We start from the raw sequence: 16,428 nt of genomic DNA, 5'->3' as shown, positions 1-16,428 counted from the left end.
GATTGACTTTCCATTACTTCTGATAGCACCTTAGAATGGAGACAGAAAATGGCTTTTCCCACTGATTCATGTAGCAAAAACCAATTCATTGTCCTGCGTTGCTAACAGAGCTAAATCCATATCACTGCTTTTTGCCTAATTCTCTGCAGCAAGAGGCCCAAGACAGACACCTGGAACTTGGTGAATGTTCATTTCCAGCCTCAAACTTTGCATCCCAGACCTGCCCAAGATCCGTGACCCGCTTAGGTTTCATTTATGTCCTCTTTGTGCTGCCCTCTGCGCAGGGCTGAATTTCTCCCTCTCTGTGCTAGCACTGAGAGAAGCCACTGTAAATAGGCTCAGTGTTTGGGGCCGAGTTATTTCGCTAGCTCCTTGGTGATGAGTGGCATCCTCATGGAGCTCGTGTGTCTGGGAAAAAGCTTCTTGACATTCAGCCAAGGTTTTCCCTTAATGTATTATTTAGACATAAAAACTCATTGAAGCCAGTTAGTGCGGCTAAAAACAGTAAAATTCAAACTTTCCCACCAAACCCGAAGAAATGTACCGTAAAGGCGTGCATCTGAACCCACAGACACCCTGCCTTCTCACCCATACCCAACCAGAGGCACCCTGCCTTCTCATACATCCACAGGCACTCTGCCTTCTCACACAAACAACCTGCAGACATTTACAGCTCTCCTCTAGCAAACCAACCCTACTCAGTTAACCTCCACTCAGCCCTGCTGGAGTCCAGTGTTCCTCTGCAGTATACTGTGAACTGATTACCACAATTGTGCAGCACCAACTGTGCACAGGGTGCTTTACAGTCTAAGGCAGCAGCATTAGTGCTTACAGTCGAACTGATAACACACTAGAGAGCTATGGGACAGGGATGTTGCATGAAGCTGGGTGATACAATGGTCAGATTTAGCATATGATCTACCTCCCTCAGCCACACACACTTCACTTGGGGGTTGATGGAAGGTGTCAGGTTCTCCTGGACCAAATCTGGACTGGCTACAGAGCTTGCTTACACACACTGGCTGTGTTCTTCATAAGATACTTGAATGCTCTCCCGGATAATGGCTGAGGTTAGTTTAAATAAGGTATTTTACATACTGTGTCACCTAGTATCTGAAAAGTATAATTCCATCACATCAAAAGATCTACATTCCACCATTTACAATATTTACACTATCACACTGGCTTTGAAGTTCAGTAAGGATTTTTCTGTTAAGAGTTTCTGAATTGTGCTAGTTTTCTAATTACACAACCCGAACGCATAACCGCTGGGACAGTTGACCGTCCATTAGTTGCAATGACTAGCAGTGGTCAGTTTAGAATCCTTGAGTCGTTATCTTGTTCTGCATCTGCCATCTGTAGAGTTTGCTCTGTTGATTCCTCTTTCTGAGGAACAGACCTGTAGATGTCAATGGTTTCTGTTGAACTCTCCACTGTTGGTCTTGATCACACATGTGGGCAGAAAGGAGGTCAGCGTTGTGTCATTTGTATGGTGGAAAGGCATTGTGGCAGGGCTCCTTGCAGCAGGGCGAGGCAAGCCTGTTACCCAGGAAGCCACGGTTGCCCTGTACGTGGGAGGGTGATTGGTCAGGTGGGCAGACCTCTGCCTTTTGGAGGTGATTTGAAGGTGTGGGAGAGAGCACTGCCTGGCCATGGTCAGCGTGGGCCCTGCTGGGAATATCCTGGAGATGCCCCTTAGATAGCAATGGGCTGTGCCAGCTGCCTTTCCTCCCCCTGAGCAGGGGTGTGGCTGCAGAGCCTGCTGGCAGCCCAAGGATGCCCCCCCAGGGGCTCTGCTGCTTTCTCTGTGAGCAATCCCAGCGCGTAGGTGTGACGGGAGATATGCTTCATGTTTTCTCTGAATGCTGTGTGTGTGTGCCTCAGTTTCCCCTATGGGTTACTCATGTATTTTGATGATGGGACACAGTGTGTGATCATTGTAGAGACCACTAGAGGGCAGGTGGGCCTTACTGTAGTGCATGTACACAGACAATGGTCAGGACCCCTCTTCCCTTGAGCCAACTGGCTGTGACAGGTCACAACCTGGCCCGCAGAAACAAGGAGAAGTGACCTTGTTGCTGGGGAAAGAGGCAAAAAACTGGGGAAGGGCAAGGGGGGTGGGTCTGAGGCAGGGGGTGGGAAGGGCCAGTCCCCTGTGGGGAGTCCGGGGGAGCAGAGCCCAAGAATAGGGCTCTGGAACTTCCTCAGGTGGTTGTTGCTGTAACTTTCTCATTCATCTGCTAACAAAGTCTGTGCTGCACTGTGATCCTGAGGACTAATAAACCCTTCTGATTTCCATGCTGGCTGCGAATCACTTCTAACTACAAGGCTGGGTGCATGGCCCCTTTGGGGCATGTGAGGGCTCCGCAGGGTCCCGTCCAGGAAGACTCACTGCAGGGAGCTCACGGCAGAACAGGGGGGCTGGATGCTGTGAGGCCAGATTCAGGAGGCGGTTGCACTGGTGCGAGGGCCCTGCAGGGAGACCTGCTCCAATAGAGTCCTGCCTAGCTTCACCCTGAGTGGCCCCAAGGCACGGTACTGTGGGGCTCCATCACAGCAGGGTTAGGCTGGTGCTCTCCGCCTGCACCGGGGTCGCACAGGGTTCCCTGCCATTTAAGGCCAGCTGGGAGAGCCCAAGAGATCTGGGTGCTGGTGGGGCACTCCGTCTGCCAGCGACACCTAGCACCATGTCTCCATTTCTGGGCCCCACAAGTGCAGCCTAAACCTCTCACCCAGTGCCCTGTGGAGCATTGGCTTGTGGGGGAAAGTGATGCTGGAAGAGTGGGGAGGGCTAGGTCTGTGCCTTCTGCCCGAGGCTGTGTCTCTGCTGCCCTTTGTTACTCAGAAAGCAACAGTAGCCTGGACGTGTTCCCCACCCGCAGGGCGAGCGGTGAGTGCAGCAGCGAAGAGGACGAGAGCCGGGCCCAGCGGATCGACCGGATTATCCAGAACGACACGGAGGGCTATTCCACTGTGGAGGCCCCCCAGGCCGAGAGCTCCCAGTTCAGCCTCCCGTCTCACCTCTACCCAGACGAAGTCCTGGACGACCTGACCATCTCCCCGTACGCCAGCTACAGCTCGCTGTCTGAGCGCCCACCCACTGTGCTCAGCGGCTGGCTGGACAAGCTTTCCCCACAGGGGTAGGTACCCAGCCCCAGGGAGGGCTTGTGAGTGCCCATGGGGGCCTTGGGGAGGGGCGAGCAGGTCCCCACCCTGTGCCTGAGTAAGGCCGTGTGCAGCTCTGGATGGAGCCGGGTTTGTGACCCACACTGGCTTTGCCCACGCTCCACTCTGCCTGCAGGAGACCCCAGGAGGCTGGTTTGCTCCTGGGTGGGAGCTGGCAGGTCTTCACATGAGAATATGCTGGGCACTGCCATCTGGGTGAGGCTGCCAGCTGCAGCCAGACCTTCAACGCTGGGAGCCTTTCAGTGGGTCATGCCGCGCCCAGGCCTGTTGGGCCAGTCAGGTGGCTGGGTTGCTGGGAGGGGGCATCCAACCCACACAGCCACACTCTCACCTCCTGAGGGGGCCCTCCCCTTGTTTCTGCAGTGGGCTCTAGCTGGTCTGGGGGTGCCCCTGGGGCCAGGGCTGTGCCAGGGCCTGGTCCCACAGCTTCCCCACTTCTGCCCTCCCACCAGGAATTACGTTTTCCAGAGGCGCTTCATCAGATTCGATGGGAAAAACCTCATGTACTTCCACAGTGAGAAGGTGAGTTTGCATGAGGGAGCAATCTGCTGCCAGGGCCAAGTCAGGGGCTGGGGCTGGCAGGGCAGGACTGGGATAGGCAAGGTGGGAGAAGGGGAGAGGGGCGGGGCTGGGGTAGGGTGGGATTGGGGGTGAGGTTGTTGGGGCTGGGTTGAGGATAGGTCGATAGGGGATGAGTTTAATGGGGAAGGGGCGGGAGGGGGTGGCCCAGGTCTTGTTTAACAGGAGCAGCGATGCCCCCTGGGGCCCCAGTGCATAGCAGTTTCCATCTGTTTCTGGCCCTGGATTCCCTGCTGTCCAGGACCTGCTGAAATGCCCCCTACCCCTCCCCCCTCAGGCTGTGACCAGGCTGGACTTGGCCCGGGGGGGCAACTTTAAGTGTGAGGTAAACTGGTTCTGCCCTCTGTGTCCGAGGGGAGGGGTGGGGCAGGGGAATGGTGTATTTCCCCCAATATAACCCCCCTTGAACAGCCTGTGCCCCCCCAGCTCTGGGGAGAGGGGCCCTCTTGGACAGTGAGGTGGATCGGCCTGAGCAGGGGGCCTTTGCATTGCCCTGGGCCAGTGCAAGGCTGGGTCTGGGCCCTTGGGGACAGGGGAGCTCAGGACCTAAGGAAGGCCGTGCATGTCAGTGACACGGCACTGCGCCGGGCTGCTCTCCTGGGCACCAGGACTCTCCTGCCCCCAGGCACCGTGGAATGGTGCAGCTTGTACCCAGGGGCCATGCAGCTCCCAGTGCGTACAGGGCCTGATCCTGGGAACAGCCCAGGAGGGGGCCTGAGCGCCTTTCGCCTGCTCAGGGCATCCTTAGGGGAGGTTGCTGTGCCCGCCTAGTGCTGTTGATGAGGAATAGCCCATGAGCAGGCTCCTGGACGAACACACCAGCACAGGGAGTTGGCCTGGGCTCAGGCTGGGGCCCTGTCTGCTCACAACCCCTTACCATCACCTAGGTGTTGTGGGGCAGGTTAGGGCCCTTGAGGTCCTGTGCACACCTTCCCAGGCTCGCCCGGCTGGGAGTGCTGGGAACTGCCAGCCGGTTCTGTTGGAGCAGAATCCGGAATCTCTCCCCAGCCATGCTGGCGTGGAAGCTGGGCCCGGGCAGGCTGGGTAAGGAAGAGGACGGCTGTAGAGCTACATTTGGGCAGCACGGTGGGCCAGCGCCCTGCAGCCAGTGTCGTCAGTCACACCAGAGCAGAGCCCACTTGGCCCAGGTGTGCACAGTTCCACACGACGCCGGGCGCTGCTCAGCCTGGCCTCGTAACGGGGCTGGGCTTGTGAGCACGGCACCAAGTGACCTTTCTCTTCCTTTCGCACCTGAGCGGCAGCTCCACCACTTCTGGCCTGTGCTTGGGGCAGCGATTCACTGACACAGGGAGGGACGCAGCTTGGTCTGAGTATGGGACTGGGAGCCAGGAACCCCCTCTGATCCCAGCTCTGCCACAGCCTGCTCTTGGGCAAGGTCCCTCCTCTCCCTGGGCTCCCAGGTCCCCACTCCCCTGCCTCACCAGGGCCGGGATGGGGCTGGGCTAGGAAAGGGCCATGTAAATGCTAGTGACTTAGCCCAAAGCAAACCCCCTAGGCCCTGCCTGAAGGGGTGTACTGCCGTCAGCAACAGGGTCCCGTGTGGCTCATGGGCAGGAGTCTGGGATGTAACCTTTTGGAGGCCGTTCCAGGATCCATATCCCAAGGGTGTGATCCCACTCTCCATCATCGAGATGGCCCGCGCCACCAAGGAGAACAAGTTCCAGGTCGTCACAAGCCACAGGATCTTTGCCTTCAGAGCCGAGAACGAGGGTGAGAGAAACCCCCATCCACAGCCCCCAGCCAGAATCCCTGGCCAGAGCTCTCCCCCCGCCCCACAGTCCCCTGTAACCACAGCCCCCATCCACAGCCTCTGGCCACAGCCCCTCATAACCACAATCCCCAGCCAGAGCCCCCCAGCCAGAGCCCTCCCCTCTCCAGTCAGAGCCAACATCCCTGCTACAGGTCCTCCAGCCCAAACTCCCTTGGGTGCCCCCATCCACAGCCCCTCCCCCCACAGCCTCCTCTACCCGATCTCTGTGCCCCCTGTATGGCCCATCCCACCCCAGGGCCTCCCTCCATCACAGCTTCCCCCTGGAGCCCCCACTTCCCCAACAGCACTCGCTGCTCCCCCAACCCAGCCTGCTGTGATGGGAGCTCCCCTCTGCTGCTGCTGGGCCTGCGACTCACTCCTGCTTCCTGGGCTGGGAGGTGGAGGTGTCTGGGGCTGGCTTGTGGTTGGGTCGGCACAGGGGCTTGGGGCTGACCCCAGAGCTGGAGGTGTCAGACTGCATGTGGCCGCTCATTGCCCGTCTCCACCTCCCCATCCCGGCCCTGCTTGCCCCTGCCCTGCCCGTGCCCTGCAGCTCAGAGAAACGAGTGGTGCTCGACCCTGCAGCGGAAGGTGGCAGAGCAACGGCTGGTCTGCCCCCGGCCCCGCCTTGGCAGCAGTGCTCACTGCCAGAAGTGTGGCACCCTGGAGCTCAAGGGTCACAAGTCCAGGCTGTTTGCAGCCCTCATCCTGGCCGAGATGTGGCTGTACAAGAGCGAGCAGGTGAGCAGGGCGGCGGGGCCTGTCTGGGCTGTGGGCAGGGAGCCCTCAGCAGAATGGGGCCAGGCTGAGTCTGAGGCCCCCTCGCCAGTACCCAATGGGCCCAGTCAGGACTCCCAAAGAGGGACCAACATGTTGCTGAGGCCCCTGTTGCCGGGAGCAGAGACAATAGCCCGGAGCCTGTGTGCCCACGCCCTGCGGGCAGGCTGACAAGCTGGGGAACGCCCGCTCAGCTGTGGTTTGGTGGCGCTTCTTGAAGACCCTGCGGCTTCAAGTGTGTCTAATGCCAGTGCAGGCCAGGCCGCTCTGAGTGGGGACCGGCCCCTTGCCCACAGCTCCTGGCCTGGGAGCAGCAGCTCCCTGTGGGACCTGACGGAGAAGAGAGCACTGGGCTGGGAGGGGGAGCTGGGCTGCCCCTGGCTCTAGGGCCAGTCGCTCCCCATCCATAACACGGGGGGACTGTTCTCCCTGGCCTGGCCCAACCCCAGTGACGTGTGTGAGGACAGGGCCAGAGAGGACAATGTAGCAGACTGAGACTCTGCTCTTAAAGCCCAGGCCTGAGCCCCACCTCACCTGGCATGGGTGGCGTGCATGCGTAGGTGTGTGGCCCGTGCCCCACAGGACATGTGCTTGTGGGAGGTCTCTGCAGGCCATCAAGGCAGGCCCCTGGCATGCCAAGGGGGAGAGTGCCCTGTGCAGGCATTGCTGTCTGTGGGTCCCTGCCTGGTGTGTTGGAGCTCTCCTGCACACAGCGTGTGGTGGTGGGCGCTGTGCCCGCTGGGCGAGAGCTGTGGCACTGCAGGGCTGGCGCTCGCCACAGCCTCTCACTGTGTCCGTCTCCATTCACAGTTCTTTAAAATGGGCATCGCCATCTGCGTGATCGAGCTGCACAGCGCCACCATCCGGGAGGCCAAGAACCGCAGCTTCGAGCTCATCAGCCCACTCAAGATCTTCAGGTAACTGCCTGGGGGCGCCAGGCGGGGACTTGGCCAGAGGCTGGGGAACCTACCACACCTTGGGGCCCACCTGGGGTGCTGCCCTGGAGCTCTGTGTAGCTTGGGTGACCAAGGAAGAGCCCAGGACCCTCTAAATGGGCTGGCTGTGCCTGTCCCCAGCTTTGTGGCTGAGTCAGAGCGGGAGAAGCGGGAGTGGATGGATGCCCTGCAGGACGCCATTGCAGAGACTCTCTACGACTATGAGGTGGCTGAGAAGATCTGGTCCAACAAAGCCAACAAGTTCTGTGCTGACTGCAGAGCCCTGAGCCCCGACTGGGCGTCCATCAACCTGTGCGTGGTGATCTGCAAGCAGTGTGCAGGCCAGTGCATTTCCTCCTTCCCTGCCCGCGTGGGGAGGGATATATTGGCTGGGTGGCTCAGTATAGTCTGATTGGGCGGGTCAGTGGGTGGGCAGGTAGGTATATTGGCCAAGCGGGTCGGCAAGTGGGTGAGGGGATATCTCTGCAGGGTGGGTTAGTGGGTGGGTGGGCGGCAGTATCAGTTGGATAGATCGATGAGTGAGTATATCAGCCAGGTGGGTCCATATATCAGGCAGGTGAGGTAGGTGGGTGGATGGGTATATTGGCCCAGTGGGAGGGTGGATGGGAGTGGGTCAGAAAATTGGGTGAATTGGTCAGTGGGTGGGTGGGTATATAGGGTGGTGGCAGGATGGCGGGGTCCATATATCGAGCAGGTCATGGTTGGGTGGGTATATTGGCCCGGTGGGAGAGTGGGGAAGGTGGTTGGGTGGGTAGGTATATAGGACTGGTGGGAGGGCGAGGGGGATGGGTCCATGTATTGGGCAGGTCGGGGAAGTGGGTATATTGGCACGATAGGGGGCAGGGCAGGTCTGTATATCAGGTGGGTTGTTGGTTGGGTGGGTAGGTACATAGGACTGGTCAGAGGCCGGGGGAGGCTGGGTCCGTATATTGGGCTGGTCGAGGGGGGTGGGTATATTGGCTCAGTGTGAGGGTGGGTGGTTACATTGGGATGGCAGTGAGTCAGTCAGTCTGTGGGCCAGGCGGCTGGGTCAGAGGGTGGGCTGGTGGGTCAGCAGCAGACCGGCCGGCTGGGTCAGTGGCATAGCGGTCGTGCAGTCGCCATGTGGCCAGGCTACTCACAGGCTCTCTGCCGGTCCCCATAGGTCAGCACCGGAGCCTGGGCTCCAACATTTCAAAGGTGCAGAGCCTGAAGCTGGACATCAGCGTCTGGAGCAATGAGATGGTGCAGGTACAGAGGCTGTCCTGCTCGCCCCGCGCCCCATGCTGCGGCCGCCCAGCACCCAGACTCCAAAAGGCAAAGGGACATCACAGAAATGTGTGGTGTAGCCGGGACGCCAGTTGGGATCTATGGGGGCTTACCGTCCTGGGCTGCCATGGCAGGTGGGAGAGCACGCCCAGCATGCCCCAGGGCTGGGACATCCCCTGTCCATCTCTGATAGCCAGCCCCCTCCAGGGCCTTGAGATGTCTCCCCCTCGCACACCACAGGACCCCCCAGAGCTGAGCTCACCCTTCCCCCAGTGACGCCACACTTTCATTCAGCTGTTCATCGTGCTGGGGAATGAGCGAGCGAACCGGTTCTGGGCTGCGCGCCTCCCGTCCTCCGAGGCCCTTTTCCCAGACGCCAGCGCGGAGCAGAGACGGGACTTCGTCACCCGCAAATACCGCGATGGGCGGTACCGCCTCCCGCACTCCCACTACATCAGCCAGGATGAGATGCTGCAGGTAACCGCTGGGCTGGGCTTGGAGTGTCCCCTGGGCATGCATGAGCCGGTTGGCATGGGTACACCCCTGGGAACATAAACCATGGTCTGGGGGCATTGGGCACAAGCTCTGGAGAGTGCATTGAACCCCGCATGGACCCCAGACCCCCTGCCTGCACTTGTGGCAGGGGCTCAGAGGCTGTGGGGATGGGCAGGGTGTGCCTGGCCTTCTGTGTGGGCGCACGCATGCACTAGTGGCCCACACAGAAGGCCAGGTGTGCTTGGAACAGGGGCGTGGGGTGGCTGGGGAGCCCCAGCCCATTGATGTGTTCTTGCCTCAGGCGCTCTGTGCTGCTGTGGCAGGACCCAACCTGCTGAAGACAATCCTGCAGTTCTTCTCTGCCACTGAAGCCGGGATGGCAGCCGACACAGTGGGCTGTGACGGGTTGCAGGCAGCCGAGCTCTGGCGGACCCCTGAGAGCAGCTGGCATAGAAACCATCCAGGTAACTGGAGACCAGGGTCCCTCTGCCCCATAGTGGCTCATCTGTCACTGCCCCGCTGAGCATACCTCTGAGATACCCCATTCTAGTCCTGTGTTGCCAAAGATGGGCCACCCCCCGTCTTGCTGGGGAACATCATGGGCATCAGAAGAGAGCTGTGAGGCTGAAGCTCTGGCTAGAGCCAGTCCCCCTCTCGGGGCCGAGGCCTCAGCCCTCCAGCACCCGCAGGGGTCAGCTTTGTCTGTGTCTCACACTGTGCCCACAGTTGAGCCATTGCCGGATAAGGGGGATGCCTGTGAGCCCCCTGTGCCCTGCACTAGGAGAGGACTCTGTGCTCCACTGGCAACCCACCTCCCCTGGGACTCCGCCTTCCCCACACTAGGACCATTGGTTTCTGTGCCATTGACCAGCCCAGAGTCGTCCCTCCACCCCTGCAAGGTGGCAGTGTTTCCATGGGGTCAAGAAAGCTGCAGGATGCGGATATCCGTGGACTTTTTTGCCGATTACAGATGGATGCCATCCAAATTTTATATCTAAAGCACTGCAAAGCTGCAGATCCCCACTTTATAGCCATGGATCATTTTTGCGGATCAGATGTGGATACAAATTTTTTATCCATGCAGAGCTCTGCCCACAGGTTTTGCTCTGCTCCTCTCTGCAATGTTGTTGGGGAAGGGTCAACACAGCTTTTGTAAAGGGAAATCGTGCTTCACCAGTCTACTAGAATTCTTTGAGGGGGTCAACAAGCATTTGGACAAGGGGGATCAAGTGGATATAGCATACGTGGACTTTCAGAAAGCCTTTGACAAGGTTCCTCACCAAAAGCTCTTAAGCAAAATAAGGGCTTATGGAATAAGTGGAAAGATCCTCTCCTGGATGAGTAAGTGATTAAAAAACAGGAAACAAAGGGTAGGAATAAATGGTCAGTTCTCAGAATGGAGAGAGGTAAATAACGATGTCTCCCAGGGATCTGTACTGGGACCACAGCTGTTCAACATATTCATAAATGATCTGGAAAAGGGGGTAAACAGTGAGTGAGACAATACAAAATTACTCAAGATAATTTGACTGGGAACAGTTACAAAGGGATCTTACAAAACTGGGTGACTGGGTAACAAAATGGCAAATGAAATTCAGTGCTGATAAATGCAAAGTAATGCACATTGGAAAACATAATCCCAACTAGACATACGAAATGATGGGCACTAAATTAGCTGTTACCACTCAAGAAAGAGATCTTGGAGTCATAGATAGTTCTCTGAAAATATCTGCTCAATATGCAGCAGCAATAAAAAAAATTAACAGAATGTTAGGAATCATTAGGAAAGAGACAGATAATAAGACAGTAAATATCATAATGCCACTATAAAAATCCATGGTATGCCCACACCTTGAGTACTGCATGTAGTTCTGATCACCCCACCTCAAAAAGATATGTTGGAATTGGAAAAGGTACAGAAAAAGGGTAACAAAAATTATTAGGGGGTATGGAACAGCTTCCTTATGAGGAGAGATTAAAAAGACTGGGACTGTTCATCTCAGAAAAGAGATGACTAAGGGGGGGATATGATAGAGGTCTATAAAATCTTGACTGGGATGGAGAAAGTGAGTTGGGAAGCATTATTTACCCCCTAACATAACACAAGAACCAGGGGTCACCCAATGAAATTAATAGGCAGCAGGTTTAAAACAAACACAAGGAAGTATTTCTTCACACAGCGCACAATCAACCTGTGGAACTCCTTGCCAGAGGATGTTGTGAAGGCCAAGACTATAACAGGGTTCAAAAAAGAACTAGATAAGTTCATGGAGGATAGGTCCATCAATGGCTCGTAGCCAGGTTGGACAGGGATACAAAACCATGCTCTGGGTGTCTGTGGCCTCTGTTCACTAGAAGCTTGGAGTGGACAACAGGGGATGGATCACTCGATGGTTGCCTGCTCTGTTCATTCCCTCTGAAGCACCTGGCATTAGCCACTATCGGAAGGACACTGGGCTAGATGGACCATTGCTCTGACCCAATCTGGCCATTCTGATGTGTTTGGCAGGGAGCCCTGGCACGTGGGAGCTGAGCCTGGAAGGGGTTTACAATGAGATCACCCAGCCCGTCGTGCACAGTGGCTACCTCTACAAGGCACCAACCCTCTCCAAGCTCTCTGGCCTCAGGAAAAGCAGAGATGGTAGGTATGGGGTCAGGCCCCAGGGTGGCTAGGACAGATAGATGCTGCTCAGTGCAGCAGGGACCTGCCCTTGCTGACAGTTTGTTCCCTGCAGAATTGCACCGAGTCTGGTGTTCCCTGGAGAAGTCCCTCCTCTTCTATGAGACTGACAAGAGTGCTGAGCCAGTGGGGAAAGTTGAGCTGGCTGATGTGGTCTCGCTGGGCGTGAGCAGAGTGGGAGGACTGCCCAGTCCTGGACCTGTGGACAGGTACCCTGCCCTGAAGGGACATGCCCTCTCCCCCATCTGTGCCCCGGGGCACGCCCACCTTCTCCCACCTCAATCCGCACCATGGCCAGAGCCCAGCATTGGGTGCAAACAGGGGCTTTGGGCATGGCGCTGCCCTGTAAGGAAGACTGGCAGCCACCTGGGGGTCAGAGCGGTTCCTGAGACGTGCCCTGGGACGGGAGGGTGATTTGCAGCGAAGGGGCTGTGGTGCAGGGGATGTGTCATCTGAGTCCTCACAGCCGGGTCCCTGCCTCATGCGGCTCTCCCTAGCCAGGCCCTCTGAGTTTTCCCTTTTCTGGGCAGCCCGACCCTCACCGCTGAGGTCTCCTTGTGCTGCAGATGCCTCAGCAAAGGCTGCCCAGTGACCCTGAGCCCCCATCCCTGCTGCCCGGGGGAGTCGCACTCTGGTTCCTGTGTGTGGAGAGGCAGCTAGTGCTGGGCCAGCCAAGGCCATTTGGAAGGGCTTGTTTAGACCCTGCAGCACAGGGCCAGCAGCCCTTGGCTCCGGCCAGCTGCTTGCCTTGCACTCTGGGCCCAGCCAGCCTGGTGAGCAGGGCCAGACCTCGCCTCAGCAGAGCTCAGCATGTCCTGGCCCAGGGTCACTTTCACTGCTGAGCTGGAGTGCAAGGGCTCCGGGCACCTGGGGGCTGGGCCGTGGGGTGGGGGAGCCTAGCCCCCCTCATGCCTTTGCCCTCATCTGCAGATTCCACTTCACCTTGGAGCTCTTCCTGGGTGGTGACAAAGTGCAGCAGCTGGGAACTGATGGGCCAGACACCCTGCAGGCCTGGGCCAGTGCCATTGGCAAGGTACACAGCACGGACACGGGCCCAGTGTGGCACCGCCCCCAGCAACATCAATTTCCTCCATGGGCTGGGCTGGGAAGCAGCTGCTGAGAGCCGCAGGACTAACTTGCCTCATCTCCCTGGCATGAGAGACCTCCCTCCACTGGCATGCTGCTGGCTGGGGAGGGTCCTAGACCTGATCAGCGTTTCCCTCCCTCTCACCCACCACCACACGGGACATAGCCTTCTGCTCTGGCCCTGTCCCTCGGCCATACGGGACATATCCCTGTGCCCTGATCCCATCCCCTGCCTCCACACACACATGCAAGGCTTAGCGTTCTGCCCTGGTCCTGTCCCCAGTGCAGGGTGTTGTCCCTGTCCCAGCCCCCACCCCGCAACCTGGGGACACAGCCCACTGCAGTGCCCTCACCCTGCATTCACCTTGGATCTAACCTGTCTCTCCGTCCCATGCAGTGGTTCACGCCACTCAGCTGTCACTGCCTGCTGGGCTACGAATTCCAGAGAGTGGGGCGGCTGCGCTACAGATCCATGCTCAACCCTGACCAGTGGCTGCAGGGCTTCTTCATCCTGCAGAAAGCCCACCTGTTTATCTGCCCAGGGGAGGAGGGCGCAGCCGAGGACAGCATCAACCTCCGGAGGTTGCAGGAGCTCAGTGAGTACAGCACTTGTCTGTCCCAACCGTGTGACACAGCAGCCATGCCCCACCCCAGAGAGGGCTGCGTTCTGGTGCTAGGTCAATGATTTCATGTATACAGCATATAACACATTGGGCATCCTTCTAGCTGAGTCTGGGGGGCCTGTTGGGGGCCTGGCACAAGGTCTCCTCTGGCTCCCGGGTGATGTTTGTGACTGAGACTCCGTTTGCTCCCGTGCAGGTGTGGTCCCCCTCACTGAGGCACCTGAGAAGAAGGAGCTGCTGATCCTGGTGGAGATGGGGAGGTGAGCTCTTCTGGGACGTGGCACAGGCTGAACCCCAGCCACCCTCCCGTGGGGTGCCCTGGGCAGATGGGCAGTGCCCCCTGCCTGCCAGAAGGTGTTCCTGGCCCAGTGCCGGGGGCAGACTCCGCCTGAGGGGGAATAAAGACACAACAGCCTGGGCAGTGGAGTGCCAGGGAATGGAGTCTGGGCCCAGTGGGACAGAGGAGCCTGCCTGAGCCTGCATGGAATGGGGGTTCTGATCCTTGCCCCGAGTGGGAGCCCTGCAGTGGGGTTTCTCACCACCAGGGGGCACCCTGTGGCTCAGCCTAGATTTCCTTGGTCTAATTTCCCACATTGCTCTTAGCCCCACCCCCGGTCTCCCCTAAATGTCTGTCCTCCCCTAGGGCTGGGGCAGTGCCCGTAGGCAGGCTGTCTCTGCTGTGAGGAGCCAGGCTCTCAGGCCAGCCGGCTCTCCCGCACCTACACCAAGAGCAGTGGGTGGGGAAGAGGCAGGGAGGGAGCGGGGGGGAGGGGTGCTGAGGGAGTCGGCCCCGTACTGCATCCCTTGCTGGATTTCATCCCCTGCTCTCTGCTCTGTCCTCAGGACCTTTTACCTGCAGGGGATGTCACGGCTGGACTTCGCAGCGTGGTGTGCAGACATCCAGGCCTCAGCGGGGGGCCGCGGCAACGCCCTGCGTGACCAGCAGCTCAGCAGGAGCGACATCCCCATCCTCGTGGACAGCTGCATTGCCTTCATCACCCAGTATGGTGAGCCCCTCTGCCCGCGGCCCCACCTGGCACTCCAGCTGGTCGCTGGCAGCACTGCCGGGAGCCCTGCACCTTGGTTCTCCTGTGCGGCAGGCAGCACCGTCTCTGAGGGAGCTTCTGGGCCGTCAGGCAACTCCTGTGATGGCGTGGGGCATCCATTGGAAGCAGGAGGCGCTGTAGTTGGGAGGGCATGGTCAAAGCTATCCACCACCCCACAATACACACACAGTTATCTGGGTCTGCGAGGGCACACTGTAATTTACCTGCTAGCCCCCTCCCCCTCCTACACACAGTGATTTAGAGCTGGGAGGGCACACTCTGGGCTCTCCATTAGTCTGCTACCTGCACCCCCTGTGCTTTGGTGATGCTGATCTGGGCTCCTCCTTCAGCACTCGGATCCCAGGACACCATCTCTCTCCCTCTTTGCCCGCAGGGCTGCGGCATGAAGGGATTTACCGGAAGAATGGGGCCAAATCCCGGATCAAGGTGCTGATGGAGGAGTTCCGCAGGGATGCCCGCAACGTCAAGCTGCGCATCAACGACAACTTCATTGAGGACGTGACCGATGTGCTGAAGCGATTCTTCCGGGAGCTCGAGGACCCCATCTTCACCTCAGAGCTACACCCCCAGTGGAAGGAGGCTGCAGGTGCCCATCTCCCTGCCCCTCCCCTCCAATCCTCACCACTGTTAAGGTTCCCTTGCCATGTCTCTCTCAGTTCCCAGACACGTTCCCAGACAGGAAGCAGCAGGCCAGAGTCTAGACTGCAGGCAGTGTGATGTTTATTGGGGCTAACCAAGCAAGCATAAAACCAGAGCCCTACACACCAGTCAAGCTTCCTTTCTTATAACCATAGCTCTGTAGGAGGATAGAGTTTCCTTCCCCTTTAACTATAGCCCCAGATGAGGACAGAGCTTCCTCTCCCCTCCTCCTTCGCAGGCTTACTTATACTTGTTGTGTCCCCCCCCCTTACCATTTATGGTCATGTTCCATTTTGGAGGGTCTGGAGTTGTATGGGGGCTTTGGTGCCACCTCTTTTCTACCCCTTGGGAGCGGGAGGGAGCAAGGTTACGGTTTGGCCATGGTCACTTTATGGCCTTTTAGTGTTTCGTTCTCACACCTCCCTTTGCCCCCTTGCGCCTGCCAACCGGTTCTCGACCTTGCTCCGGGTTCTGTCTTGAAGAGGAGTCAGACTCCAAGCTGTCCTTCATTTTCACATTCATATATCAAACCCCTTCTGCACCTCAAAACATTCTAACTGCTGCCTTATCATTTTTCACAGTAATAAAGAAAATCCATCTGCATGTGGGTAGACCACAGTTCACAGGTGTATTTTAGCTTTCAGGCGGACAAGCAAGCCCAAAATTCTATACACAGGCCTTAGCACTTATACAAACCTGCATTTTATACTGTTAACCCTAACAATCACACAGCCACTCTTCTCTGCCTTTGGCTCCCTCTCACCCTGACTCTCCTTCTCCTGCCACAGGGGCTAGGGATGGGGGGCTCTGGGCCTGATTCACCCCTGCCCTGCTGTTGGCGCCATCATTTGCCCCAATGCACCAAGGGTGGGAATCATCCCAGTCTGACCTGTAGCATTTTACACCTGCTCTGCAGAGGTGTAACTGATTCCAGGAGGGGCAGGGCTCGGGGCAGCTGTTAGCAGTGTGGGTAAATCAGGGCTCAGCTCCCCCATGGCCCTGCCAGTCTGTGCTGGGATGGGTGGGACAGCATGGCCTGGCCGGCGTCTCAGGCCCAGTGCTGTGGTAGTTGTGTCTTGCTCAGTGTTGCGTTTGTGACGGTGTGCTTCCTTCAGCAATTGCCCCGAAGCTCCAACGGCTGGAGCGCTACAAGGAGCTGATCAACCGCCTGCCCCGCCTCAACCGCAGGACACTGGCTGCTCTGATTGGTCACCTCTACCGGTCAGTCTGTCCCTCTTTAGTCAGTGTGGATATGTCACTTTCCCAGGAAATATGGGGAGCCCTGGGCTGGCCGGCACCGGCTGACATGGTTCAGTCTCTA

The 16,428-nt window shown here is 58.0% G+C and overlaps 1 protein-coding gene across 1 annotated transcript in view; it reads left to right on the top strand.

Annotated features, from left to right (window-relative positions):
- ARAP3 (ArfGAP with RhoGAP domain, ankyrin repeat and PH domain 3) overlaps nucleotides 1–16,428 on the top strand; it is a 43,865-nt gene that overhangs the window by 14,512 nt on the left and 12,925 nt on the right. The window contains exons 6-22 of the mRNA XM_067566958.1: nucleotides 2,883–3,140; nucleotides 3,639–3,708; nucleotides 5,376–5,496; nucleotides 6,090–6,277; nucleotides 7,124–7,230; nucleotides 7,390–7,589; nucleotides 8,414–8,499; nucleotides 8,812–8,994; nucleotides 9,314–9,476; nucleotides 11,522–11,653; nucleotides 11,748–11,901; nucleotides 12,623–12,725; nucleotides 13,176–13,374; nucleotides 13,598–13,661; nucleotides 14,245–14,408; nucleotides 14,842–15,054; nucleotides 16,223–16,328. Of these exons, the coding sequence (XP_067423059.1) occupies nucleotides 2,883–3,140; nucleotides 3,639–3,708; nucleotides 5,376–5,496; nucleotides 6,090–6,277; nucleotides 7,124–7,230; nucleotides 7,390–7,589; nucleotides 8,414–8,499; nucleotides 8,812–8,994; nucleotides 9,314–9,476; nucleotides 11,522–11,653; nucleotides 11,748–11,901; nucleotides 12,623–12,725; nucleotides 13,176–13,374; nucleotides 13,598–13,661; nucleotides 14,245–14,408; nucleotides 14,842–15,054; nucleotides 16,223–16,328 (2,511 nt within the window). The remainder of the gene's footprint in view (nucleotides 1–2,882; nucleotides 3,141–3,638; nucleotides 3,709–5,375; nucleotides 5,497–6,089; nucleotides 6,278–7,123; nucleotides 7,231–7,389; nucleotides 7,590–8,413; nucleotides 8,500–8,811; nucleotides 8,995–9,313; nucleotides 9,477–11,521; nucleotides 11,654–11,747; nucleotides 11,902–12,622; nucleotides 12,726–13,175; nucleotides 13,375–13,597; nucleotides 13,662–14,244; nucleotides 14,409–14,841; nucleotides 15,055–16,222; nucleotides 16,329–16,428) is intronic.

This window comes from Emydura macquarii, unplaced genomic scaffold (genome assembly GCF_026122565.2).
Source record: "Emydura macquarii macquarii isolate MOO-44397 ecotype Brisbane River unplaced genomic scaffold, CSIRO-AGI_Emac_v2 contig_2768, whole genome shotgun sequence".
Taxonomy (NCBI): Eukaryota; Metazoa; Chordata; order Testudines; family Chelidae; genus Emydura; species Emydura macquarii.
This window is presented reverse-complemented; position numbering and strand designations above follow the sequence as displayed.